Raw genomic sequence first — 22,004 nt, 5'->3', positions numbered from 1 at the left:
AACAGGGTCAAAGACACACATGCAGAGCAAGGCGGATCAAAACAGACAAGTTGCTGCACGGCCAGTAAACCTTTCTTTTTTTTCAGCTCCATCAGGGGAGACCTGCTCCTCTCACAGTTCTGCTCCCTGGATCTATGAGCCTGAGTGCAGAAAGTGGCAGGCATTGTCTTCCATTCTTCTCACTTTCTCGTCCTTACAGTAACCAGACACGGCACTCTATTGTCCCATTGTTGCCTTAATTACTGGTCGACTTGGGTTCAGAGGGATCCCCTTACTGCAGTCTCCTTTCCTTGGCTCTGGGAAGGTTGACCAGAGGGGGGATCTGGGGCTTTTCACAAGGACCCAGAGGAGCCGTGATAAGGCTCTGGAGGCTGGTTAAGGATTAATGTTACAGCTACTGAGAGGAAGAGTTTAAATTGAGGCGTTGACTCAGTGATTTTATGGGTTTTTTCTGGAAGTTTGAGGCAAAAAAAAAGATTAATTTATTTAATTTATTTATTAAAAAATAAGTTACCATGTGTCACTGTTGGGACAGAAAGGGTTCAAACATCATTCCACCAGTAGAGGGAACAAGAGCATCATTTACATTTATCCCCTGAACTGGAATATGTGGTGAAGATTAAATCACTGTTTTTTTCTAAAATTTTTTTAAGACTTATTACAAGTTTTATGAACTTGTGCACCTTTGTGAGGCTCTTGTCTGTCCAAAGACGTCAATTCTGAGGCATTTACAAACACTTTGGAGGATTACTGTGGTTCTCTGTAGAAGCTACACAAGAAAACAGCCGTTAAACAGTAACAGAGGGCGCAACGATGAAAGAAACACCTTTCATGAATTAAGAAGTGTTCCAGCTTATTACACGGCCCTGTGTGTTTGTTTGTTTTTTGTTTTGTTTTATTTTGTCACGGTGTTCCAGTTGTAAAGATGGCCTCCTGCTGTTCCCTCTAAAATGTGCAGGTTGCATGCTTGACCTCATCTCAGAGGGGAGCCAATGGGTTACACATGGCACTCCAAATCCTCCCTCTGTGTGTGTGTGTGTGCATCTCCAAACAATCTGGGAGTCATTTCACATATCTGATAAGTATTTAGCTTCATGGAAAAAAAAGGCGAAGGTAGTGCAGATGTGCCACCATGAAGCTTAAAGTGCACCACAGACTCAAGAGATGTTGGAGATTTGGATTTTTGTGGTCCATATCAGGTAAGAATAAGCAGCACACAGGCTTAAGAAACATGCATACAGTGTTTATTTTGCAACCAGGACACATTAAATAAAACTACAAAGATACTTCACTTATACAAAAGATAGATTATATCCCATTCACATACAAAATAACAATAATTTACTGTATAAATTAAAAATTTTCACTATTTTGCTATTTACAATTTTTCATGAAAACAATGTTTTGGCCCCTCATGATCACTTCCCACAGGGCTCCTGGTGTTTCTTTTACAGGACATTCACATGGACTACAGTTTGGGGAAAAGACTGTTTCCACCGCTCAGAACATAGCCAGTAAATTTTCCGATTGACTGGAGGATGGGACAGAAAATGGGAGTTTGCATAATTCACCCGGCTATCCAAACACATATGCCCTTGTTAGATTTTAACTGTCAGATTTGGTTAGCTTGTGTTTGACTCGAACGCACATTAATTTCCCATCGCTCTCCTTTCCTCCCTCTTTCTACGCATGGGCTGCTCTGAACATCACAGACCCAGGGGCATGTGCTCTTGTCTTGCAATAATTAACATGAGTTACAGTTGAGCAGACAGGCAGAATAAAGCACAAACTTCTGATCAGGAAGACAAACGGTCCTGGTCCGGAGACCAGGAATCTTTCCAATGTCACCGCCGCGATGCTGCGCCCTGCGTAAAAATGTAACCTTTTGTTTCAAGTGCTCAGGTCGCTGCATGACCACATTTGTTTTGGACACTAAATGCAACATAAGTACTGTTTCACTAAGTGCAATGAAGTTTGGAGTTCTTTGTAACTGTCAATAATAAAAACATTTTGAGGGAGCAGAAAAGGCCAGTTTAGGGATACAGAGGAGGATCTGTGCTGCAGTAACATCACTTTTTTCTCAGAAATCTGTTCCTTGTTTTTTGGGGGGCAGAAATTAAAGATAATAAATGAAGAATGCTCAAAATAAAGTTTGACGTAATCATTCTGATTTTTTTTTTCCCACCCTCAGAATTCTTATATTGCCGTCAGAACAATTTCTTTTTTGGAGAATAGATGTGATTTTTAGCCGTTTTTTTTTCTCAGAAATCTTAAATTAAACTCAAATCCAGAATTTTACAGAGAAAATACACTAAAATAATTTTAATGCCAAAAATAAAGTTCTAAATTTGACCTCAAAAATCTGACTTTTTCTGATTGGTCTGATTTTTTTTGTAATTAAAGTCACAATTCTGACTTTTTCCATCAGATCTCTGAGATTAAAGTCAGAATTTTTACCTTTTCGGAGGAAAAAAAATAGATTTCACAAATAATTTTGAGAAAAAAGGCAGAATTATGAGAATAAATGCAAAAAAAAAAGTCCTAACTCTTAACAGTGGCCCTCATCTATTCCACACGGGCACATTTTGACCTTTCACACAGTCATAATTTCACACCGGTGCACAGAAAGCTGCTACAGCTGCAAACCTGCTGTCAACTTGGCGCTCGTACCTCTGAGTGCTTTTTGGTCATGTCTCTGTCTGGGCGTATCATTTGGCCTGAAATCTACACAGCGATGAAAAGCTTGAGAATCTGCAGACGATTTACTGCAGCCTAGGAGACAAAATGCTTTCCACCTTTGAGCTAAGTTAATGAGAATGTAAAAAAAAACAAAAGCAGAAGAAGCACTGTCTCTAAAATGCTCTGCCGAGGCATAAAATGAAAGAGCGGTCATAGATATCATCATCATCACCATCATCATCCCCACAGTGAATTACATAATATACAACAATATTCACCCCCTCTGTAATCAAAAGACAACTTAATATGAACAATATGTTCAGTAAATGTCCAAGACTACACATAAGAGCAGACATATTAGAAAGCAAAAACTTTTAAAGCCTCGTCTGTGATTTTATGAAGAGTTCTATGTAACAGCAGAGGTGTTCTGTTGAGTCTTTAAAAAGATTAGAATGCTGAAAGCAACCGTTTCAGAGACAGAAAACCATATTTTGAAATGAAACTCTTCAAATCTGCAGTGATTTTAAAGAAGAGCAGACGTCAGTGAGGGACCCCAGTCCGCTCTGTGAGAGAAACAGATGTGAGGAATCTGAGACAAGGGAAGAGGAGATCCTTAAGGCACTTGAACACCATCAAACCGGAAAGACTCCCACCCACAACCGAGCAGAGAAAAAAAAAAGTCCTCAGATCTTCCCAAGCCTCCCTAAATGGCAGTTTGTCTGCAAACTGCACCCCCCCTCCCCCCGCAAGCAAAACCAGGCTAACTCTACTCTCCACCCGAATCCACGAGCGAACAAGTGGGCGAGCGTGCTGCTCTTTTCTCTGTGATCTTTTTTTTGAGGTGGGTGAATCATCCCCAAAGTGCTGCGATATCTACCTTCCCTCCGCTCAGAAAGCTGGCTGTCACATAAAAAAAAACACACATCAAAAAAGAAACATTACAGACAAATACATACACAGGTCTTTGGGATGGGAGGATTCTGGCTTTTGGCTGCGAGTGTTCATCCACATGAGGCAGTTAGAAGTTGTACAAAACTGTTAAGCTGCTGTGTTACAGTGTGTGTATCGAAGTCTCTTCATCTCCTCCTCGTCACTGATGAAGATCGCTGCTGAACTGAACGGACGTCAGCCGTTACCCTGCGCCCGGCTGCGTTGTGTTTTCACGGGTGAGCCTGCAGTCTGAAGGTGGTTTCTGGAGGTGTGCTGATTGGTTGGGTGATGGAAATGGCTTTCCGGCATGTTAAAAGCATCCTTGTATTTTTTTGTTAGAGCCATCCAATCTTATAGCGCCCCCTCTCCCACACTGTGGTCACTGAAAGCCCTGCCTGCCCGTCCTCCTCTCCTCTCTGATGGAGGGGACGGCCTAGCCGCTCCGGCCTGCATTTTAGTAGCAGTCATTCAGTCAGTTGTCATTGCCACGCCATTGTTGGCTCGTTAGCGCCACATAGAGTCTCATTGTCTGAGGGCCTGGCATCTGACGGCCCTTATACTGAGTAGTTGTGGGTGGTGTTCGGCTAACGGTGGAGCGCACTAGTTCCCCACCAGGGGGCTGAGGTCACCGTGGTGGTTCTTTAGCTTCTTCTTGAAGAGGGAGATGGTGGAGGGCCGGTACAGGATGATCCAAGGCTCGGAGGACGCCGTGCTCTGGCTGCAGCTGTCGGAGCCGCTGACTGTGGGGATGTTCGGGGACCTGAGAGGAGAGAAGTGAGGACATGAGAGGTGGTGGAGAAACAGGAGAGCCTCAAGTCTCTCCGGTAGTGTGACATACAGTATAAATATGCCTGTTCTTATCATGATGGGAGAAGCACAATGCTTTTTCACAGGGAAAGCATGTCACATTTCTGTATCGCATCTTTGACATCAGTTTTTGGTGCGAGCACGCCCTGACACCCGAGACGCAGCCGGCAGGAGACAAGTTCATTTTGAGCTGATGCCAGTGTTCCCTAGTAAAACTTTCACTTCACCTAAAATCAACAAGTGGCTCTAAGGACTCTAAGCAGCTTCAGGGCAGGAAAATATCCCATTATATTCACAGAATAAAATAAATGTGTGAGAGTTAGCTCAGTGGTGCACGAGTTTGGCTAAATGTGAGTGTTTTTCCTGTTTTTTCCACCTAATAAATGCATTTAGAACAGACTTCAACATCAATATAAGTCTATATCTGCACAAATATCATAAAGTGAGTTACAGGTGCAGCTACAAAATATGAATTTAAAAGTTTAAAGTATTATTTTTATCGCCTAACCCTACAAACTTTGCCAGGCTGCACTGTATTAGAGTCGTGTATGAAATCACTAACATCAGGTGCATCCTTGTGTTTGTGGCTTCAATTTGAATTATGCTCTACTTCACATTGTGACTTTAAACGGTTGAATGTCACCGTGTTCCGTCATCTGTGACCCGTATGACATGAATGCAGCATGAGACTGCAGGTGAAAGCTTTGAAATTTGATGCTTGGCTGATCACACACACACACACACACACACACACTTCCAACGTCCTCTGCGCTTACTTGACTGTGACGTGCAGCAGCAGCTTCGCCACCATGGCGACGACGGTCAGTATGAGGAGAGCAGCCAGGGCGTAGATGGTCCACACTGCAGCAGGGATAAGAAGACATCAGATATCATACTGCGGTAATGAAAACAAACTGAAGCAGACTGAACTGATTAGCAAGCAAAGAACTATTCGAGCACTGCTGGCACACCTGTTAGCAGCGTTCAGCCAGCAAATTGTCAAGAATATGGTGATACATTATCAGTGCACATCTGCTCTCTCCTGGTTGAGAAATACATCTGATAGCTCCCCGAGACAAAGCACGTGGGGTTTGGAGAGAATAATATTTAAGGGAAGTAGAAAAGTAGAGAATATGTCAGTCCACCCTGAGCGTACAAGACAGCTGATTGTGATCAGCAGGGGGAAGCAAAGCGACTTCACTTCTGAGTCACTGACAGGAAAAAACAAGCATCGTGCAGCATTACTTCCATGTATGATCACAGGGAGTCACTCAGGGCCAGAGCTTCAAGAAGCATCTCAACACACACTGATGATTCTAATACTATATAAGAGAAAGCAGGTCAGACTGAATGGGAGCCGAAGCTCAGAAACCGGCCACAGCAGAGAGAGAGAGAGAGAGGTGCAGTGGTGCATCATGGGTGTTAACATACTAGCATTGTGGCCGGTGGTCTCGCTGCGTCCAGCCCACTGACCTGGCATGTTGTGCTCCGGTTTACCGGGGCTGGACGTGATCACATAGAGGATCTGGGAGGAGCGTCCGTTAGACGTGCTGTTGGACCTCTGGGTGACGCCAGCAGCCAGCTGGGGGCCCGCCGTGCTGGAGGCGTCTTCTCTTTCGTCCTCGTCATCTCCTTCGCTGACAGTTATTCTCTTGTCTTGGCCTCTGAGTGCTGAGGAAGCAAGAAAAAGACACGATTTTAGAGGAGTACACAGACAGTACATGTCATTAAAAGATGGCTTTTCAGTAGCAGATAATGATGATCAGAAGGTTTTTTTCAATGTTTGAACAATCAATACTCTAATAAATGCATCCTTTTGCTTGTTTTTTGCTCTCTTCTGCTGTTTCCACAGAGGTGCTGCACTTTATGCTGTGGTGATAAATGAGCCCACAGTTATTAAAAGGAGTTAAAAAAAAAAAAGTTCAAAAACTGCTTGTAGTTCAGAAAAGCCCAGAAATAAAAAGTCTGAAAATGCCTCAACCATAATGGATGGATGGCTATGAAACATTGATGATCCCCAGAGGATGATAGTGATGGAGGATTTAGAGCCACCATGACACATTTTTAGGTCAGGGTGTAGTCTGATGTACGGCGACTTCCATCCTGAGAAAGAAAACATTCACTCACAGCGTGAAGCCTTATTTCTGATGCAACTTAGAAATGACATGAAATATTTAATTTGCCTGTAATAACCAAAACAAACAACACTGTTGCCTGCATCAGGGCGTCTTTATGTGGGTCTGCATCATTTGCATTTCATTATCCATGAATAATCCACGCTTCAGCAACAATTGGAAAAAGGTTGGAAATAGGTTTAGAGAAGATAAGGAAGGCCAAGTTTCCATAATTCAAACAAATATATTATTCATTTTGTCCGTTCTGCAATGCATAAATCATTTCTCAGTCTTCTCGGTCATATTAGTAGCTTTGAGCTATATTACCCGGCTGTAATTGCTAAACCAGAATGCAGTGTGACGTGGCAGCTCCTCTGTATGGAAGCGTCTGCGTCCTCATATACATACATCACTTAGCACCTATTAAATTATCCCTGTGTGTGAACAGCAGTGGTGGAGAAAGTACTGAAGCTTGGTACTTAAGTAAAAGTACAAATACCCAGCAAAATATATACTTAAGTAAAAGTAGAAGTGCTACATCAACAATCCTACTTAAGTAAAAGTCTTAAGTACTTTTAAATGCACTTAAAGTATTAGAAGTAAAAGTACTCATGCACAGAATATTATTGATTTCCATTGGAAAAGATATCTGAACAGGTTAAAATAATCAAAAAAAAGCATCTTAAAATTAAAATGGACCATGTGTAGTTAATGTACATGTTCAGTCCAGAAGCAGCTATGGACAGGTCTGTGTGTCATGAGGCAGGCTGTGGGCATCAAGTGAACAGAGAGGCTTCTAATAAAAAAACAGGCATTCAGCATGTTTACTGTGTCAGTGTTCCTGCTGTAGATTCATGTTATGATTCATGTTAATCAGACATTAATGGATGGACCTGTGTTAGCAGACAGTAGCTAACTAGTTAGCTAACTGAGCCAGAGCACCGGCATCATGACTGAGGCTCATTATAGAAACACAGCTGGCAGCGTGACACCGCCTCCATGCAGAGTCTGACCTCACATCAGTCCAGCACAGCTGTATGAACACAACTGTATTCATAAATGTACTTGTAACTACAGACATTGTAGAAATATGTAGTGGAGTAGAAAGTTCAGATAACAGCTGCAAAATGTAATGGAGTAAAAATATAAAGTATGCACTATTATAAGTATAAATACATACAAATTTCCTTAAGTACAGTAACGAAGTACAAATACTTAGTTACATTCCACCACTGGTGAACAGCGAGCACGCAGTGAGAGAATACACCGTGTCGTTGAAAGTGTACGCTGCAGAGGCACGACTAAATCCTAACTGCATTTTTAAGAAACAGATTGACTTTGCAGAAACACTCGAGCGTGCTGTAAACATGTGGTGCTGAGAGATTCTGCCCGCCCCCTCCCTCTCCGCTCCAGACACGAATCAAAAAGTGTTTGCAATAAATTCAGTTTGCTTTCACCTGCTTGCAGCACCAGATGGGCAGAGTTTGCTTCATAAAACAACAGCACCGAGGTGCACGGACCATTTCGAATCATTTATGTGTTCCCAGTGGAAAGCAATATTCTAAATAAGATCTCTGCTTTTCATTTACCTCTCCTAAACATAGATGTGATTTATTTAAAACCTCTCTGTTACTTTAAGATTTTTTTTGTGCTTCCTCTACGAAACCAAGAGCAGAATGTCTCACGCTGATATTTATTTTATCACTGGGCTCTCTCATTATTTTTCTTAATTTGGAGGAAGAGCATCATCTCAGAAATCAATCACTGAGCTGTGACTGCAAATCATCTGCAAATCAAGACACTGTGATTTACTGATTTGCCTCAAACACATCTCACAGATGACAGAGACGTTCACCCTGTGGGTAAGAAGCATAAATTATCTGAGATCCCCAGTGAAATTTAAATTCTGTGCTTCCCATTCACAAGACATCCTGAGGCTAAACGCAGCGCCTATGTGTCCGAGTTAAAGGACACAACAAAAACCATCAGAAGCCTGTTACTGGTTTATGCAGCCCTGTGCTTATGAACATGTGCAGATCAGCTCTGAGTGAGACCTGGTCTTACAGCACGGTCCCATCAGGAACGTGTCCTATACGCCTGAAGAGGGACATTTCTGATGCGGCTCCTGGGAACTGGGGGATTTCTGTAACCATGGATGAGACCTGGATCCATGACTTAACCAGAGACCAAAGAACTATCCAAAGAGTGTAAAACAGCAAGAGTCTCTCAAATCAGTGAGGCCTGCACCACCTGAGGTGGTGGCCTCTGTTTTTGGACTGCTCCTGGAAAAGGGTCACAGGCTACAGGGGCAGACTATGCTGATCTCCGAAACAGCTAAGGGTCTGACTGTCCCCTAATTTGTCCCCTCAGACTGCTACCTCTGCACTTACAGAAGAATTACCACTATCGTGTTTGTATTGTCAGCTGCCCTGTATCTACACTTTCTAACCTTTTCTCTCTGTGTACGAGGTGAGATTTTATTTCCTTGGTGAAATTCTCTTCCCGTTCCACTCTTCCATGAATGGTGGTCTGATGTTAAAGCAGCGTGGGATATTTTTTTTTTCTTCCCTTTTTCACATAATCGCTCAACCTGACCGTGATCTTCCCAGAACTTCCCACATGTTCCCCATTTCCAAACAAAATACCAAGCTTCAAACCCAGTCACAGCTGAAGTGCTCTGCCCGATGGCATCTGAGAGCGTTTATCCTGAAATTACCGCTCCGCCTGCCACCCTGAAGATATTAGATGGATTTAGTTTTGATGCTGTTGTCTTTCTCTTTCTTTTTCTATTACTCCTCTCTGCAGCTTTTGTATTTTCTGGTGACCTTTTCTGAAATCATGTCTCAGATTCCATTTCAGGGCTACACAATGCCTCCTGCACAAAAAACACATGAGATGTCAGGAGAAAGGATCATGCCTGTTTAAGGGTCAGAGGATTTTGACCTTCTGATATTGTGTTTTTTTTTTACTGTAGGCAGAGAAACATGACGCAGGATTACAAATGGAGGGAGAGAGGGAGGAGCGGGGACAGATTGCTTTTTGAATGTCACCTACACTGAATTATATCAGGGTGTGTTTCGCTCATTCCTGCAGAAATTAATCTGTTAAATCATCTCTGCTGCAGTTGCTCGTCTATTCACCGAGAGCATGATATGAAAACTTTTTTTTAAAAAAGGAGATAAAATCATTTACATCGGATCCAAGCCGACATCAGAATTTAAGAAAGCCGGATGCATAGTATGACAGTGATTTGTATGTCGCTGGCATAAAAAGTCGCTGTGCTATTCACCAAAGACTGCACTCTGGAGAGGCGAGCAGCCTGCCGCAGCTTGATAAGAGAGTTTCTAGAAAAACAAAACATTATTTAAATATGCAGCATCACCTGCGGCTGTGAGACATTGACTAGCAAATGAAAAGAGAAAGGGCCTGCCAGTGGCGTGACAACTGCCTCACCACACAGACGATGGTCTACTTAACTAGGGCTGCTATGCAAAACTCCATCATGGAGCCGGCGCACACCTGATCATGCAAACGAGGCTCTCTGTGGGTTTGGCAGGTACTGCAGCTAGAGCTAGCTGTGGCGTCTTACCCTGGTAAAGCAGAGCGAATCCCTGAGCCTGGTTGGTGCGGTCGGAGAAGAAGTACAGAATGACAAAGTCGCCCGTGACGTTCACCAGCTCCCGCGGCGGGCTGCGCCAGTCGAAGCGGGCGATCACTTGGTTGGTGTAGCCGTCCAGAAGCTCCACCATGTCTGTCTGGTCGGAGATGTCAAAGAAGGTGAAGTTGAAGAGGATGGAGGAGGATCCCGGGACCTGGATGGTCCAGTAGCAAACGCGGCCAGCCCCATATTTGTCAGGGAAGTCAGGAGAGTAGATCACACCTGATGGAGAGGTGTAGTTTCCACCGCAGGCCCCCACCCGGGCTGAAAAACAAGAGAAGAGAAGATGTTAGAAGCTGCCAAAATCACCTACCACACCTTTTTCTTTAGGCAATACAAGTATTTGGTTACAAATAGACATGCATGTGTGACAGCTGATCTGTCTGATGTGTCATTTGCAATCAGATTCTGACTGATCCTGTGTGTATACGGGGGATAATCAATGAAGTTATCACTGTTACATAATGTGCACAGCTGTCTCTCCCTCTCTTTATAGGCATTGTACAAAACTACACAGGCTTGTCAACAACAAGACACAATCTCACTATACAGAGTTAATATATTTTAATATCCTGACAGCTGTTGTCCATGTTTGGATGAAGTGATGCTGCTTCTGTCATTTAGACTGGCAACTTTTTCTTTGCATATCAGGCAGGTAGCATTTCAACCGAGAATCTCCCCAGGGCCCAGGATAGAGGGTGGTCGTGGTCCAGTGGCCTCTTGTCCCAAACACTGACTGATCCACAAACAAAAAATGGCTTTGTCTTTTAAATGAAGTGTTTCAGATGCATTCCTTCTGTCACAGGGGGACAGTGGTTCAGTTTTTAGCCGCACATTAATGGCCGATTTCCTCTTAAATTATGGAACACACAGATTTTTACTGTTCCGGTTGTACAGTACTCAGTATCACGTCAGATTTGGTGTTTCACAACAACTTCTAACCAAATAATCAGACCCTGAATGACACCAGTCAGTGCTCACTGTCAAAGATGATGACCCAGCCGTCTCCGCCGCAGGGCTGCGTGTGGTCGCCGAAGCACACGTGGTTACACTCCATGCCTGGGGGCGACTCGCCGTGGTCACGCAGGTCCACTTCGTTGCCACAGAAACAGGCATAGCCTGACTCCATACCGGCGAGCTGCAAAACAAGAAAGGAGTTGTACAAATCATTGCATCAGTAATTCAAAACAAACTCTGGGCGTGATGCTATTCAGTGTAAATCCATTTGACACGGGTTCCACTGAGGGAAACACTGAGAGATGTTCACTGTGAAAGATTTTATACATGATGGAGTAACAGTTCACTCAGTGTGACTCCTTCTCTTTAAAGTGCCCTCGCTGTTCTTTCTCCCATGATTACAAGATGCTGTAATCTGAGTGTGTATAACCACAACCTCTCAGCTGATTAAAAGGCTCCTTTCAAACACACAGCTGCACACAGGGCGTAGAGAATAAACCCTACAGAAATAACACCTATCCTTCAAATCCAAACTGTTAGTTAACTCTTCCTCCTGAAAGCGTCGGGGCAGGAATGTGAAACGTCAAAAAACCTTCATACATCTTGACCTCGTCACCGCTGGCCGCTTCTTCTCAAAAGAACTATTGTCCTTCATTCAAAGGGACACCATTGTTCCATTTTCAAGCTCTAAATGAAGGTACTGCATCACTTCCCACTCTGCATATCTTCTCATGGAAGAGGAATTCATGGAGCTCTCACCATCAAGCTACATCCTTGTTGCATTATTCTATCTGATGCAGCAACATCTGAGAACACAAATACTTTCTGGCAAACAAGCGACGGATCGCTGTCTCGCTCATCAGGCATGCTCTTTGTCAAAAACCCACGTGGGATTCGCACTTCCGAACACTGGCATGCACTGAGGACAGTGACAGTCGAAGGGTAAGGCAGTCGATGCCAATCTGTCGCCATTTCCTGTAGCATCTGCCGAACCGAGAGAGGAGGGGGACCTGTCAGAATCTGTCACCGCGGACAGAGCTGAGGCGGATCTGCCGAGACAGAAAATGAACACCTGGCACCGTTTGTAGCAGCGACAACGGCAAAGCCAGCCACAGAGAGGAGAGAAGGCATAGAAGAGGAGGTGCCCACTGGGCTAATAACCATTCATTTCCAGCTGTCAGCCTTGATTTCTGCCATGATTTGTCATCTGGTTTCAAACAGGAAGTTTGATGGCTGAATAAAGAGGGCATCATGGAGACAGCTGTCAGGAAACGGCCCATAAATGAAGACGATTTACATAATAGTCTGAGCATCGCAGGAGACAGCCAGTGTCCATTTTGGACACAGCTTATCAAACATCTAAACCACCAACATCTGAGATTTTTCTCATTGTATTTTTTTTTTATATTGATCGTTAATTCGAACTAAAATAAAATTCTGTGCAGAGCTTCCCAGACTACTGATGATTATACTGCTGTGGTGGCTGCTGTAGGCTATGTATGGCCTAAAAAGATGAAACATTACTTGCAGGTTTATGCACAAATTTCTGCAAAGTTTATGCAAAATGTTTTTCAGCCAAAACATAAGGAAACTTAAAGCAATCTGGGCCGACAGCAAAACAGAATTTCATTTAATTTCCCATTTTATTTTACATTCTGGACCTAAATTGCCAAAACTCGTGCTGAAACCTGCTACTCAATTAACATTAGAGCAGAATACTTCTCCAGGAGAAGACATGGAGGAGGAACATGATCGATCTGACACAATTGACTCACCTTGTATCTCTGCTTCCTACAGAAACTGATGCAGTTCTGGATGGTGAGCTTGTTGGAGGTCTGGCTACTGCCGGACAGTGTCGGCGGGTCACCACTGTCTCTGAAGCAGCCCAGGTTTCCAGGCACTGCAGTGAGAAGAGAAGAGAAGAGAAGAGAAGAGAGGGAGATCAGTCACACCAAACAGTTCAGCAGTAATCTGTACCATGTAGTGTAGTGTACATTCTCAACAATCAACAAGCCAGACGATGAAACAATTGGATTTTATTTTACTGGCTCGTTTAAGTTGTTCATCATTAACACTTCACCTCACAGACACACCCAGAGGAACAATCTATGATGACACACAGAACAAGTATTCAGGCCTCGGTTTGAAAGCTTTGGTGTGAATTGCCAGAAGGGAAGCCAACTATTTGAAAAAAAAAAAAAAAAAAGGAGGAGACGAAGCAGTGAGAGGGGAGGGGGGGGGGCAGGGTGAAGGGGACAGGGATGCTTGAGTCATAACGACAGGGAACTGGAATCTAGAAAATGTTCTCTGTCAGATGTGAGAACAAGCTGCATCAGATCAGGGATAGAAAATCTTGTAGACGTGTGACTGTGTGTGTGTGTGTTTGGAGAGATCACATTTTCGGAGCCTGATGTGCCAAGAAAAGGAAAACAGGGCTATAATGTGCCTTTCCCACGTGGTAAGAGAGGCAGGGCAAGGAGTGGCAGGAGGCCGAGTCCAACACCTTAGACCTGCAATAAACCTTGATGCTTTATTTTAATTAACAAGAGCACAAAAGTAACACGACAGCATCGCTCATCACTGTATTTTGCATCTTTATAGCTCTCATCGTTGCATCCATAAATACTGATTATCGGTCAGAATTTGTGTTGTTTTGTTGCGATCGCTGACCTGACAGACAGCTAGAAGATAGATCCTGACACCTTTCCAGTTCACATTCGAGCAGATGAATTAGTCTGCCTACCTTAATCCACTGTGTATTCATCACATACTATGCAATCTTACAAAATCTAGCACAGTCATTAAACAGTCCAAAACCTTTAAATTAAGCGTAATCGCTCAGGAAGCATCACATAAGAGCCTCCAGCAGAATCTCATTTGCAATTTGTTTTCCGTTAATTGTGATTTAAATGGGCCTGCTCCTGTTTCATTTTAACTTTCTGAGGTGAAACAAATTTGACAAACAGATAAAAATGCATGCTGCAGGAGTAATCCCACCCCCTAAAAAAACTCTTTATAGTAATTGGAAGCGGTGTCATCTGGCTGCAGGCTACAAAGGAGCTCATTTGTAAACGAAAAGACGAGAGCAAAGGACAAACTAGTCGTCGACACTGCTTCCATGCATGCAAAAATCCAAATTTAAACCTCAGATACAGTGTTTCCACGTATGGGTAAAATAGAACAAGACACTTGTTTGATCATAAGTTAAACATTACACAAGAGTGTGTCCTGTCTATTTGTGCAACAGTGTCTTGCTTTGTGCACACAACAAACTTTGACAACAAGCTGAGAGACAGTGGAGCTGGTTTTGTCCCTCGATGCTGCACAGAGACTCTGTCCTAGAACTGAGAATCTCTCGAGCTTCATTTGTCGTCATTTGAGCGGGCAGAGCTCTGTCTGATGACAGCAAAAAAATTCCACCGGAGGATAACTGGCACCCAGCGGCTGGCACAGAAAAACATCATTTTTCACAAACCTGTCAGAATAAGTTGGTATTTTGCAAACAAAGAAATCAGAGTATGAAATGAGCATTACTCAAATTGCCTTCATGAACTCAAGCGACCTTTAATGAAGACCACACATGTGCATTGTCTGCGGGATGAGAGTTGTTGCCATTGTGGCCCCGGCCGACACGCACAACAGATTCTTTCTGTTTATGTGAGAATGAGGCACAAAGGCAGTGAGGGGAAAAAGTGTGACATGTTTGAGATTCCATACAAATTTTTCTCCACAAGAATTTTCACCGCAGACTCGGGAAAGTGAATCAGGGAGGAGAGAGAAATGACATGAAACACGGAGACGGCCGCTACCTGCGCTTCACTCACATCAGTGACCTTAATCTTGGGCAATTCTATTTGGTGGATTGCAGAGTTATAGACTGGATTATATGACAGGTTTAAGGCACGCATGACAGTAATGAATGCCTGAGCGCCCTCGGTGCTTCCACGGTGAGAGAGGACAGTGCTGTGAAAGCAGTTTCTTTTTTTTGCTTGCACTGGATTAACCTAGGTGAAGTGCACAAGGCAGATAAACACCTGGTAGGGAACCAGCAACCTCCCTCCGAGCAAGGCAGGCAGGCACCACTTCAATGGATCTTTAGAAGAGCAGAAGGAAAAAATGCTACTGCAGGGCTCAGCAGCCAGATTAAAGGCAGCAATGCTCTTTTTCACTCTGCTTTGACAGGAAGATTGCAGACTACAGTCAATTTATCCTTCTTTGTCCTCTTCCTCGTCCCAGAGGCTGACGAGCAGCAGGTGGAGGGATCGTATCACTGAAGATGGTTGGCTTTGCATTGCATCCTCAAAAAAAAAAAAACATGTAGATTCATTCTGTATGAAAACTCCTGAGCAAAGCAGGATCTTTTTAAAAAACATCTGCTTTGCAGGCGCAACAAGTGCAAATGACTGCACGTACAATAAAAGAACTCGCATTCAACGCACTTCAAAGCTGGTGGTGGAATTTAGACTTTAATGAGCCATGGGGGAGAAATGGAGGAAACACAAGGTGGATAAACGCTCCAGTATAGGCCCAGACCAGACCTCTGCAAACCTTAGGAGATCACAGCAGGAGGGGCAACTCCCACAAAGAAAAAAAAACAAAACAAAAACATACACACAGGGGAAAGGGAGCTAAACAAGGCTGACGACTGCAGCCTGCTGCAAGAGCAGTTAGCTGTTAGCCTTCCCACAATGCAATGCAGGCAGGAGGAAAAACAACAAAAGTTCACGGGTGTCTTGTCTGGCAAGAGAAGAGGAGACACCTCTGCCGGCGCAGCAGACACAACAACAGCGCCCACCCAAAACACACACTGAAGACAGAGAGAGACTAACAACACGGAGTATAACAAACAACATCAAACATGTGCAGCAGGCTGCGGCAAGTGCAGTTGGCAGAAAGTGCATGTAGGCAGGTTGATGAGCTGACGGGACAAACATGTTATTAAGAAATTCTAATTACAGTTATAAATTTCTATGACATGTGGAGGGCGAAGAGCAGGAGGAGAGAAGAAGAAAGCGCTTTTTATTCTTACTGGGACTCAGGTTGTCTCCGTTTTCACAACAGATTTGCTCACATGCGCCCAACTAACACGTTATACCCAGAAGGTTGGTGGTTCAATCCCAACTCCTCCCTAGTCATTGTTGTGTGTCCTTGGGCAAGGCGAGGTGCACTCACTGGTGTGTGCTTTAAGCAATTTCCCTTATGGGATTATTAAAGTATGAGGAAAAAAAAAAAAGATATTCTCAGTCAGCCATGATCTATGAGGGAACTGCAGAAAATAAGGAATAAAATGTAGATAAATCAGGCTTGTTTTATCCCTCAGGGAACATCAACAGAGGTCATTTATTCACCAAAATAAAAGCTGTTCAATCATTTTTAATGGATGCCTTTTTTGTTTTGACTAAGTGGGACTAATACTTGATAAGGTAATCCAAGATAATCTTTAATAAACATCCTTAGCAAATGATCGACTAAACATCAGAAACACTGTTTAGAGCTGTGTGTGTTGCTGCGTTGAGGGCGAGGAGGGTGTCAGCACAGTCATCTCTTCTTCCTTGTAAATGGATTTTACATTTATTACGTGGGCCGCTGAAAAAGCTTCTGTCAGGTGATGTTTTCTTGCCTCACTGAGGAAACACTGAACGGCCTGTGAGTCACAGCCTAAAGAATCCTGTACGTGGGAATATAAAAAGGTCAGTTTAAGGGGGGCTGACCGAGCGCCCACACAGATCATAAATGATATCGGCCCGTGGCTTCGCTGCGTGTGGGTTCCTGTAATGCATAATAAGGAGGTATCTATTCACATTGTCAAGAATAGGACAGGACTTCAGATGAACTGAATGATGTTTACATTTTTCTCTAACAGTTTTATAAACTGTTTTCTCTTTTTATGAATCATTACCTTTGATTTTTTTTTTCATGGTTATTTATTTATTATTCTCCCAGATTAGGTTTGACAGCTCAGAGATATAGGTTTGACATCACTCAGAAGAAAAAAGAAAGTTAAATGCTTCCAGACAAAACAAAGTGTCTGATACCGATCTTCGGTTTCAGCGTGGAAAAGGTATTTATTAGGCAAACACAGGAAGAAAAAGGGAAAAATCTAAAATGATCATTAACATCCAGTTACACTATAAGTCATCAATGCTTTTCACATTAGAGAAGCGAAGGCTGGAAGGAGGAGTTCAAAGGCGCATTCCTCAAGTGCTAAAAGGCTCAGTGTGAGTAATTTAAAACACAGGTATGTTGACGCTTTGGAAACTCTCCCACCACCAGCCCATTAATCCATCTCCAGCAAGTTCAACTCACACACACACACACACACACACACACACACACCACTGGAAACAACACACTGTGCAACACAAGTGCAACAAAGCAGGGAAACAACACTTATCACAGTTGGTGTTTATGTGCCCCCCCCCTCGTTCCATCCCGTTCTGTCTCTCTGCCTTTATTCCTCCCTCTGTCTCCCTTTCATTGTGTCTCTGCCCCCATTTATTGCCCCTTTTGTAGTACAGTATATTCAATACATAAACAAATACAGCTGCTGCATTTCATCAAGCCTGTGATTAGTCGTGTCGGCGGTGCCACAGCCTACAAGAAACAGAAAAAAATATGCCACAAAGTCCCCCAAGACAATCATTTCTGGAAACTCATGTATTGTTTGTGAGGTGGAGGGGGCTGCTGTTATGTGTTTCTGCTGGGTTTATGCTTTGTTTTTCTATAGAGATCATAAATTCTCCAGCCCGTAAATGAGGACGGGTTACAGTTAGGCAATAAAGGGGCTTATTATTGGGCAGAATGAGAGAAGTGTTTGTATCTAACACACTGACTTCACTGGTTGGATGTTCAAAGGACATTTCTGAGCAAGGAAAGATGCAGCCAGAGAGCTTCCACTGTACATTGTACATGTTTATGTCCTCCTTATTTCTGTGTGTGTGTGTTATACGACAAGATTGAGATAGAGAAGATCAATGGCCCAGCCTGGGGCCCTGGGATAGTGACTAACCATCTAATTAGAGGGAAGAGGAAAGAGCTGGAGCTTTAAATGAATAATTAGTGCCTTCTCTGAGTCCACGCCGAACAATGCAGGGAAGACATGAAAAATTACCACCGTGCTGCACTGCTGCCCCCCCCCAAGACAAACCACACAGACTCTTTCCTCAGGAGTCCCCGGAGACTTGATACCGGGTGGACTGGGAGATGAAAGGATGAGCTTTGAGCTGACACTTTGTGGCCACCTCAGGTGCCATTTATCATCATTCACTTTCAAAGAGATCGACTTTGTCATTTGTCTACAAGGCAGGTTGTCCAGGATGACAAGTATACATGAAAATTGAGAAAATATTTGCAATTCCTGCAAACCGGACGGCTCAAATATAAGAAAAAAGTGTCACAGTTCAACCCACTTTATGGTGGTGTAGGGAGTTTGCTGTGTTCTATGCATACTAATCCCAGGTTAATCCAAATATTGGCAAAGAACTGGAGCATAAGTATCTCTATTGGGTATATAGTCTGTGGGGAGGGAATCACACCCTCAAGTGGCCATTTGGGGTAGTGCAACTTTTGACATGTTCATGTTGGTTTCGATTGGGTGGCTGTTTGCGAACATCAGCCTGAGCAACTCATATCTAAATCAGCTCTATTCATACACACAGCTTTATTTTTAGATTACCTAGAAATGGGCGGAGTCAAGCCCTGCCAGGTCAGTGACGAGCCATCAACCAGCTGCAAGAACTGCTCATTAACTTCTACTTAGTCTATTGTGGGTGGTTGGTCACCCAAATCTATTCTAGTCTATTACATGTGGTAATGTTTTAAACACTAAGAAGTTGAACTCAACACCAGCCTGAAAGCGTAATTGTTAGTCTTTTAGCATACTTTCTGCAGCATGCAGCTCACAGACGATTCACCATATTACCTTCCACAATCATTTTAGCTCTTGCATTTTCATCTAATTTAGCTGAAAACAGACACACAAACACACACAAAAGTGCACACTGGGAGATCGATCAACACTTATTGTACTGAAGCCAATGAAAGAATACATTTATTGTACCTGCGCAGAGCAACTCCGATCTACATTTGGCTCAGAGCCCTCATTCCTGAGCCATAAAGTGGTTGACCTGCTATTAATCTCCTCCCTCTGCTCACGACAACCACTAAACAATGGCCATCTACTTGTTCTCATTAGCAAACATTCTACACAACCAGCTTGCCTCGTAATCAATACCTTTAATTCCCTAATGGCCATGCCTGATTTAACCCCAGCTATGTCGAGAGAGAAAGAGAGAGAGAATAAGAAGACGAACTCCACCTTGTTTTTGTGAGAGTCTCTACCCTCTAGTTTCTGTTTAAAAGAGTTTCCTCACAACGCGACAGGCAGGTATTTCCCCTGAGGGCAGGTGTGGGTGGTGCTATGAAGAGGTCAGAGGTCAGATAACAATGAGTGCCCGCAAAGCTTCCCCACCCACTCCGCCAGGTAAAGACAAGCCTAAAGCCGCGGAAAGAGTTGAAATGTCTCTTCTGTTGTTCTGTTTCGTGTGTTTTTTACATGAAGACCTCTGCAGCATCTGTGGTGTCGCCATCCATTCATAAAACTGCACTAAAAAAGAAGGAGTTTTGTATATTTGTATGAAGATGTAGTAATTAGTTTGGTTGGCAGACGAACCTCTTGGCAGGATATCTTTTAATTTAGCCTGCAGGCCTAAGGCAGCGAAGCCAAAAAAACTCAATCCAGGACGGGCTGCATGAGGGGTGGTGGGCGCAGGGACGCGCGCACACACACACACACACACACACACCTCCATTTGCTTCATCCAGTAGCCCTTTCTGAATATAACTCTTATAATGGGAGCCACATGATAAGCCTCTCAGCTTTTTTTCCCTGGATCATCTGTTACAAATCTTTCTTTGTGTTTAAACAAGTCATCATTTTGCTTTTTCCATTTCACATTTTTAACGTGTGAAAAAAATAAACAAACCAAGCAACAAAGTGACTGATGTTTCCCCAACTTCAACTCTTTTTCCAACCAAAGCAATAATAATAATAATAATAATAATAAAAATTAATTATCTCACTTCACAAAAATGTCTTTCTAAAAGTCAAAGAAATCTGTCAAAATTATGGGAACAAACACACACCCTCCTTCACTCAGTGATGCCTGAACCTGCCTCAGTCCTGATGCATGCTGGTTGTGGGAGGGTTTGGTTGTGGTGAAAGCTGCTACAGGACCACCTAGGGGAAATATTCTGCCTCTGAAAACAGAGAGAGAGATAAAGACTGCACTCACAGAACCTGGAAGCATCCCTGTTTCAGGCCACCACACTGAGGCCGGCCTGTGGTGCTTCGGTCTGGACTTCGCCTCCAAACCACATGTCCAACTTGTCTTGAGCTCTTGCCTATTTTGATTTGCACTTGTTCTTGTCTCATCCCATGTATTTGACCCTTTCTGACCTTTTTTTCCCACAACTTACTTCACAATACTATAACTGGCAGAATGACACGTGTGTGTGTGTTATTTAGAGCAAGCCTGCCCTTATTTGATCAGTTCTAAAACCCAACTAGGCCTCGCCCTAACACGGACTCAGCTAACAAAGCCTTGACTTACTGCAGAAACAATACAACCAGGCTGGGCATAAATGCCACCGGCTCTGAATGTTTTTTTTTTGTGCTCAGCTTTATTACACTGTATTTTGCCATTTTACAAGCTGAACAATCAGCACCTTATATGAGCTGAGGATGCATCCTGTCATTAAAATTCATCCTTTCATCAAACATGAATGCATCATATTTCACGACACATGGTGTCATTAAAGTTAACACTACAAGCTGACACTGCCATATCAATAAATCAGTAACTGAAATATCATTGTATCCAGTAAAAATCCTCCCTCCACACCATAAAGAAGCCATTGTGTTTTTTGCACTTTATAAAACTTAACAGCTTGTGTTTGAGCAGAGACGATGGACATTTACAGCAACAAGTTAAAAAAAAAAAAGGACTTGTGGGAAAGCTTGTAAACCTCTGACCAACGTGGACACTGGTATCTGGTTGCGTTCGTTCAGAGATTGTCTCAGGTGTCCCACAACTTCAAAGAGCCATTTAGCAGCTCCATAAATCAGTCTTAATGAAGGCAATATCTCATCACAGCATATTTTTCCTCAGCGCTCAGCAATAAAACCTCGACCAAACACACTTTGTTTTAATGTCTTCAAGGTGTGGCTGGGAGGCTGCCAGATGGATGTGGTGTCGCTGGTATTGAAACTATTGTTCAGTGATGACAGACTGGGTTAATCAGGCATTCTCAATCATTGTTCTCCACACAGATGAAAGTACTGTAAGTAAAGGAAGTACTCATACACCGAGGAGGCTGTTGACAGCTCGGTAACAAAGATTATGGAAGCTGTGGTGCACAGACAATGAGATGTATTGTCAGACCAAAACCATACATAATATACACACAATAAAAGTCATAAAAATGGATAATTCAAAGTATGAATATACCTAATTGTTGCACTATAAAATGTGGGATCACATTGCCCACTATTTAGCAACCCTGTTTTTACTTGAAATAGAATACTGTTAATACTGTTACTATCAAAACAAGTGTCCTACAAAGCACCGAAACAGAGTAAAAACACCCGGCTGCTGCGTGTCGCTGTGCTGCATTAAAGCGCAGCGGCATAACAAGTTTTTCTTGGTTACATGCTGTTGAGAGATGAGCTTCCAATGTGCAGATCAAAGCAACTTTGTCTTGGCAAACGCTTGAGGACTTCACCCTGACAGTTTCAGTCTGTGTCAGTCAAACTCAGTCAGGGCATATATCCTCGACGCATGTCAGCTTAAAGGAGCCAT

The 22,004-nt window shown here is 43.2% G+C and overlaps 1 protein-coding gene across 2 annotated transcripts in view; it reads right to left on the bottom strand.

Moving 5' to 3' along the window:
- Positions 1-1,411: 1,411 nt before the first annotated feature.
- Positions 1,412-22,004, bottom strand: part of kremen1 (kringle containing transmembrane protein 1) — a 52,125-nt gene continuing 31,532 nt past the window's right edge. The window contains exons 4-9 of one of the 2 annotated variants that reach the window (XM_028415163.1): positions 12,921-13,045; positions 11,170-11,326; positions 10,120-10,452; positions 5,848-6,087; positions 5,193-5,277; positions 1,412-4,369 (exon numbers count right to left, since the gene is read on the bottom strand). In XM_028415163.1, the coding sequence (XP_028270964.1) occupies positions 4,210-4,369; positions 5,193-5,277; positions 5,848-6,087; positions 10,120-10,452; positions 11,170-11,326; positions 12,921-13,045 (1,100 nt within the window). In that variant the 3' untranslated portion in view covers positions 1,412-4,209. The remainder of the gene's footprint in view (positions 4,370-5,192; positions 5,278-5,847; positions 6,088-10,119; positions 10,453-11,169; positions 11,327-12,920; positions 13,046-22,004) is intronic. The other variant, XM_028415164.1, reaches the window with a different exon arrangement.

Source organism: Parambassis ranga, chromosome 9 (assembly GCF_900634625.1).
Source record: "Parambassis ranga chromosome 9, fParRan2.1, whole genome shotgun sequence".
Lineage (NCBI taxonomy): Eukaryota > Metazoa > Chordata > Actinopteri > Ambassidae > Parambassis > Parambassis ranga.
Note: the sequence above shows the minus strand (reverse complement) of the source record. Positions and strands in the feature narration are given on the sequence as shown.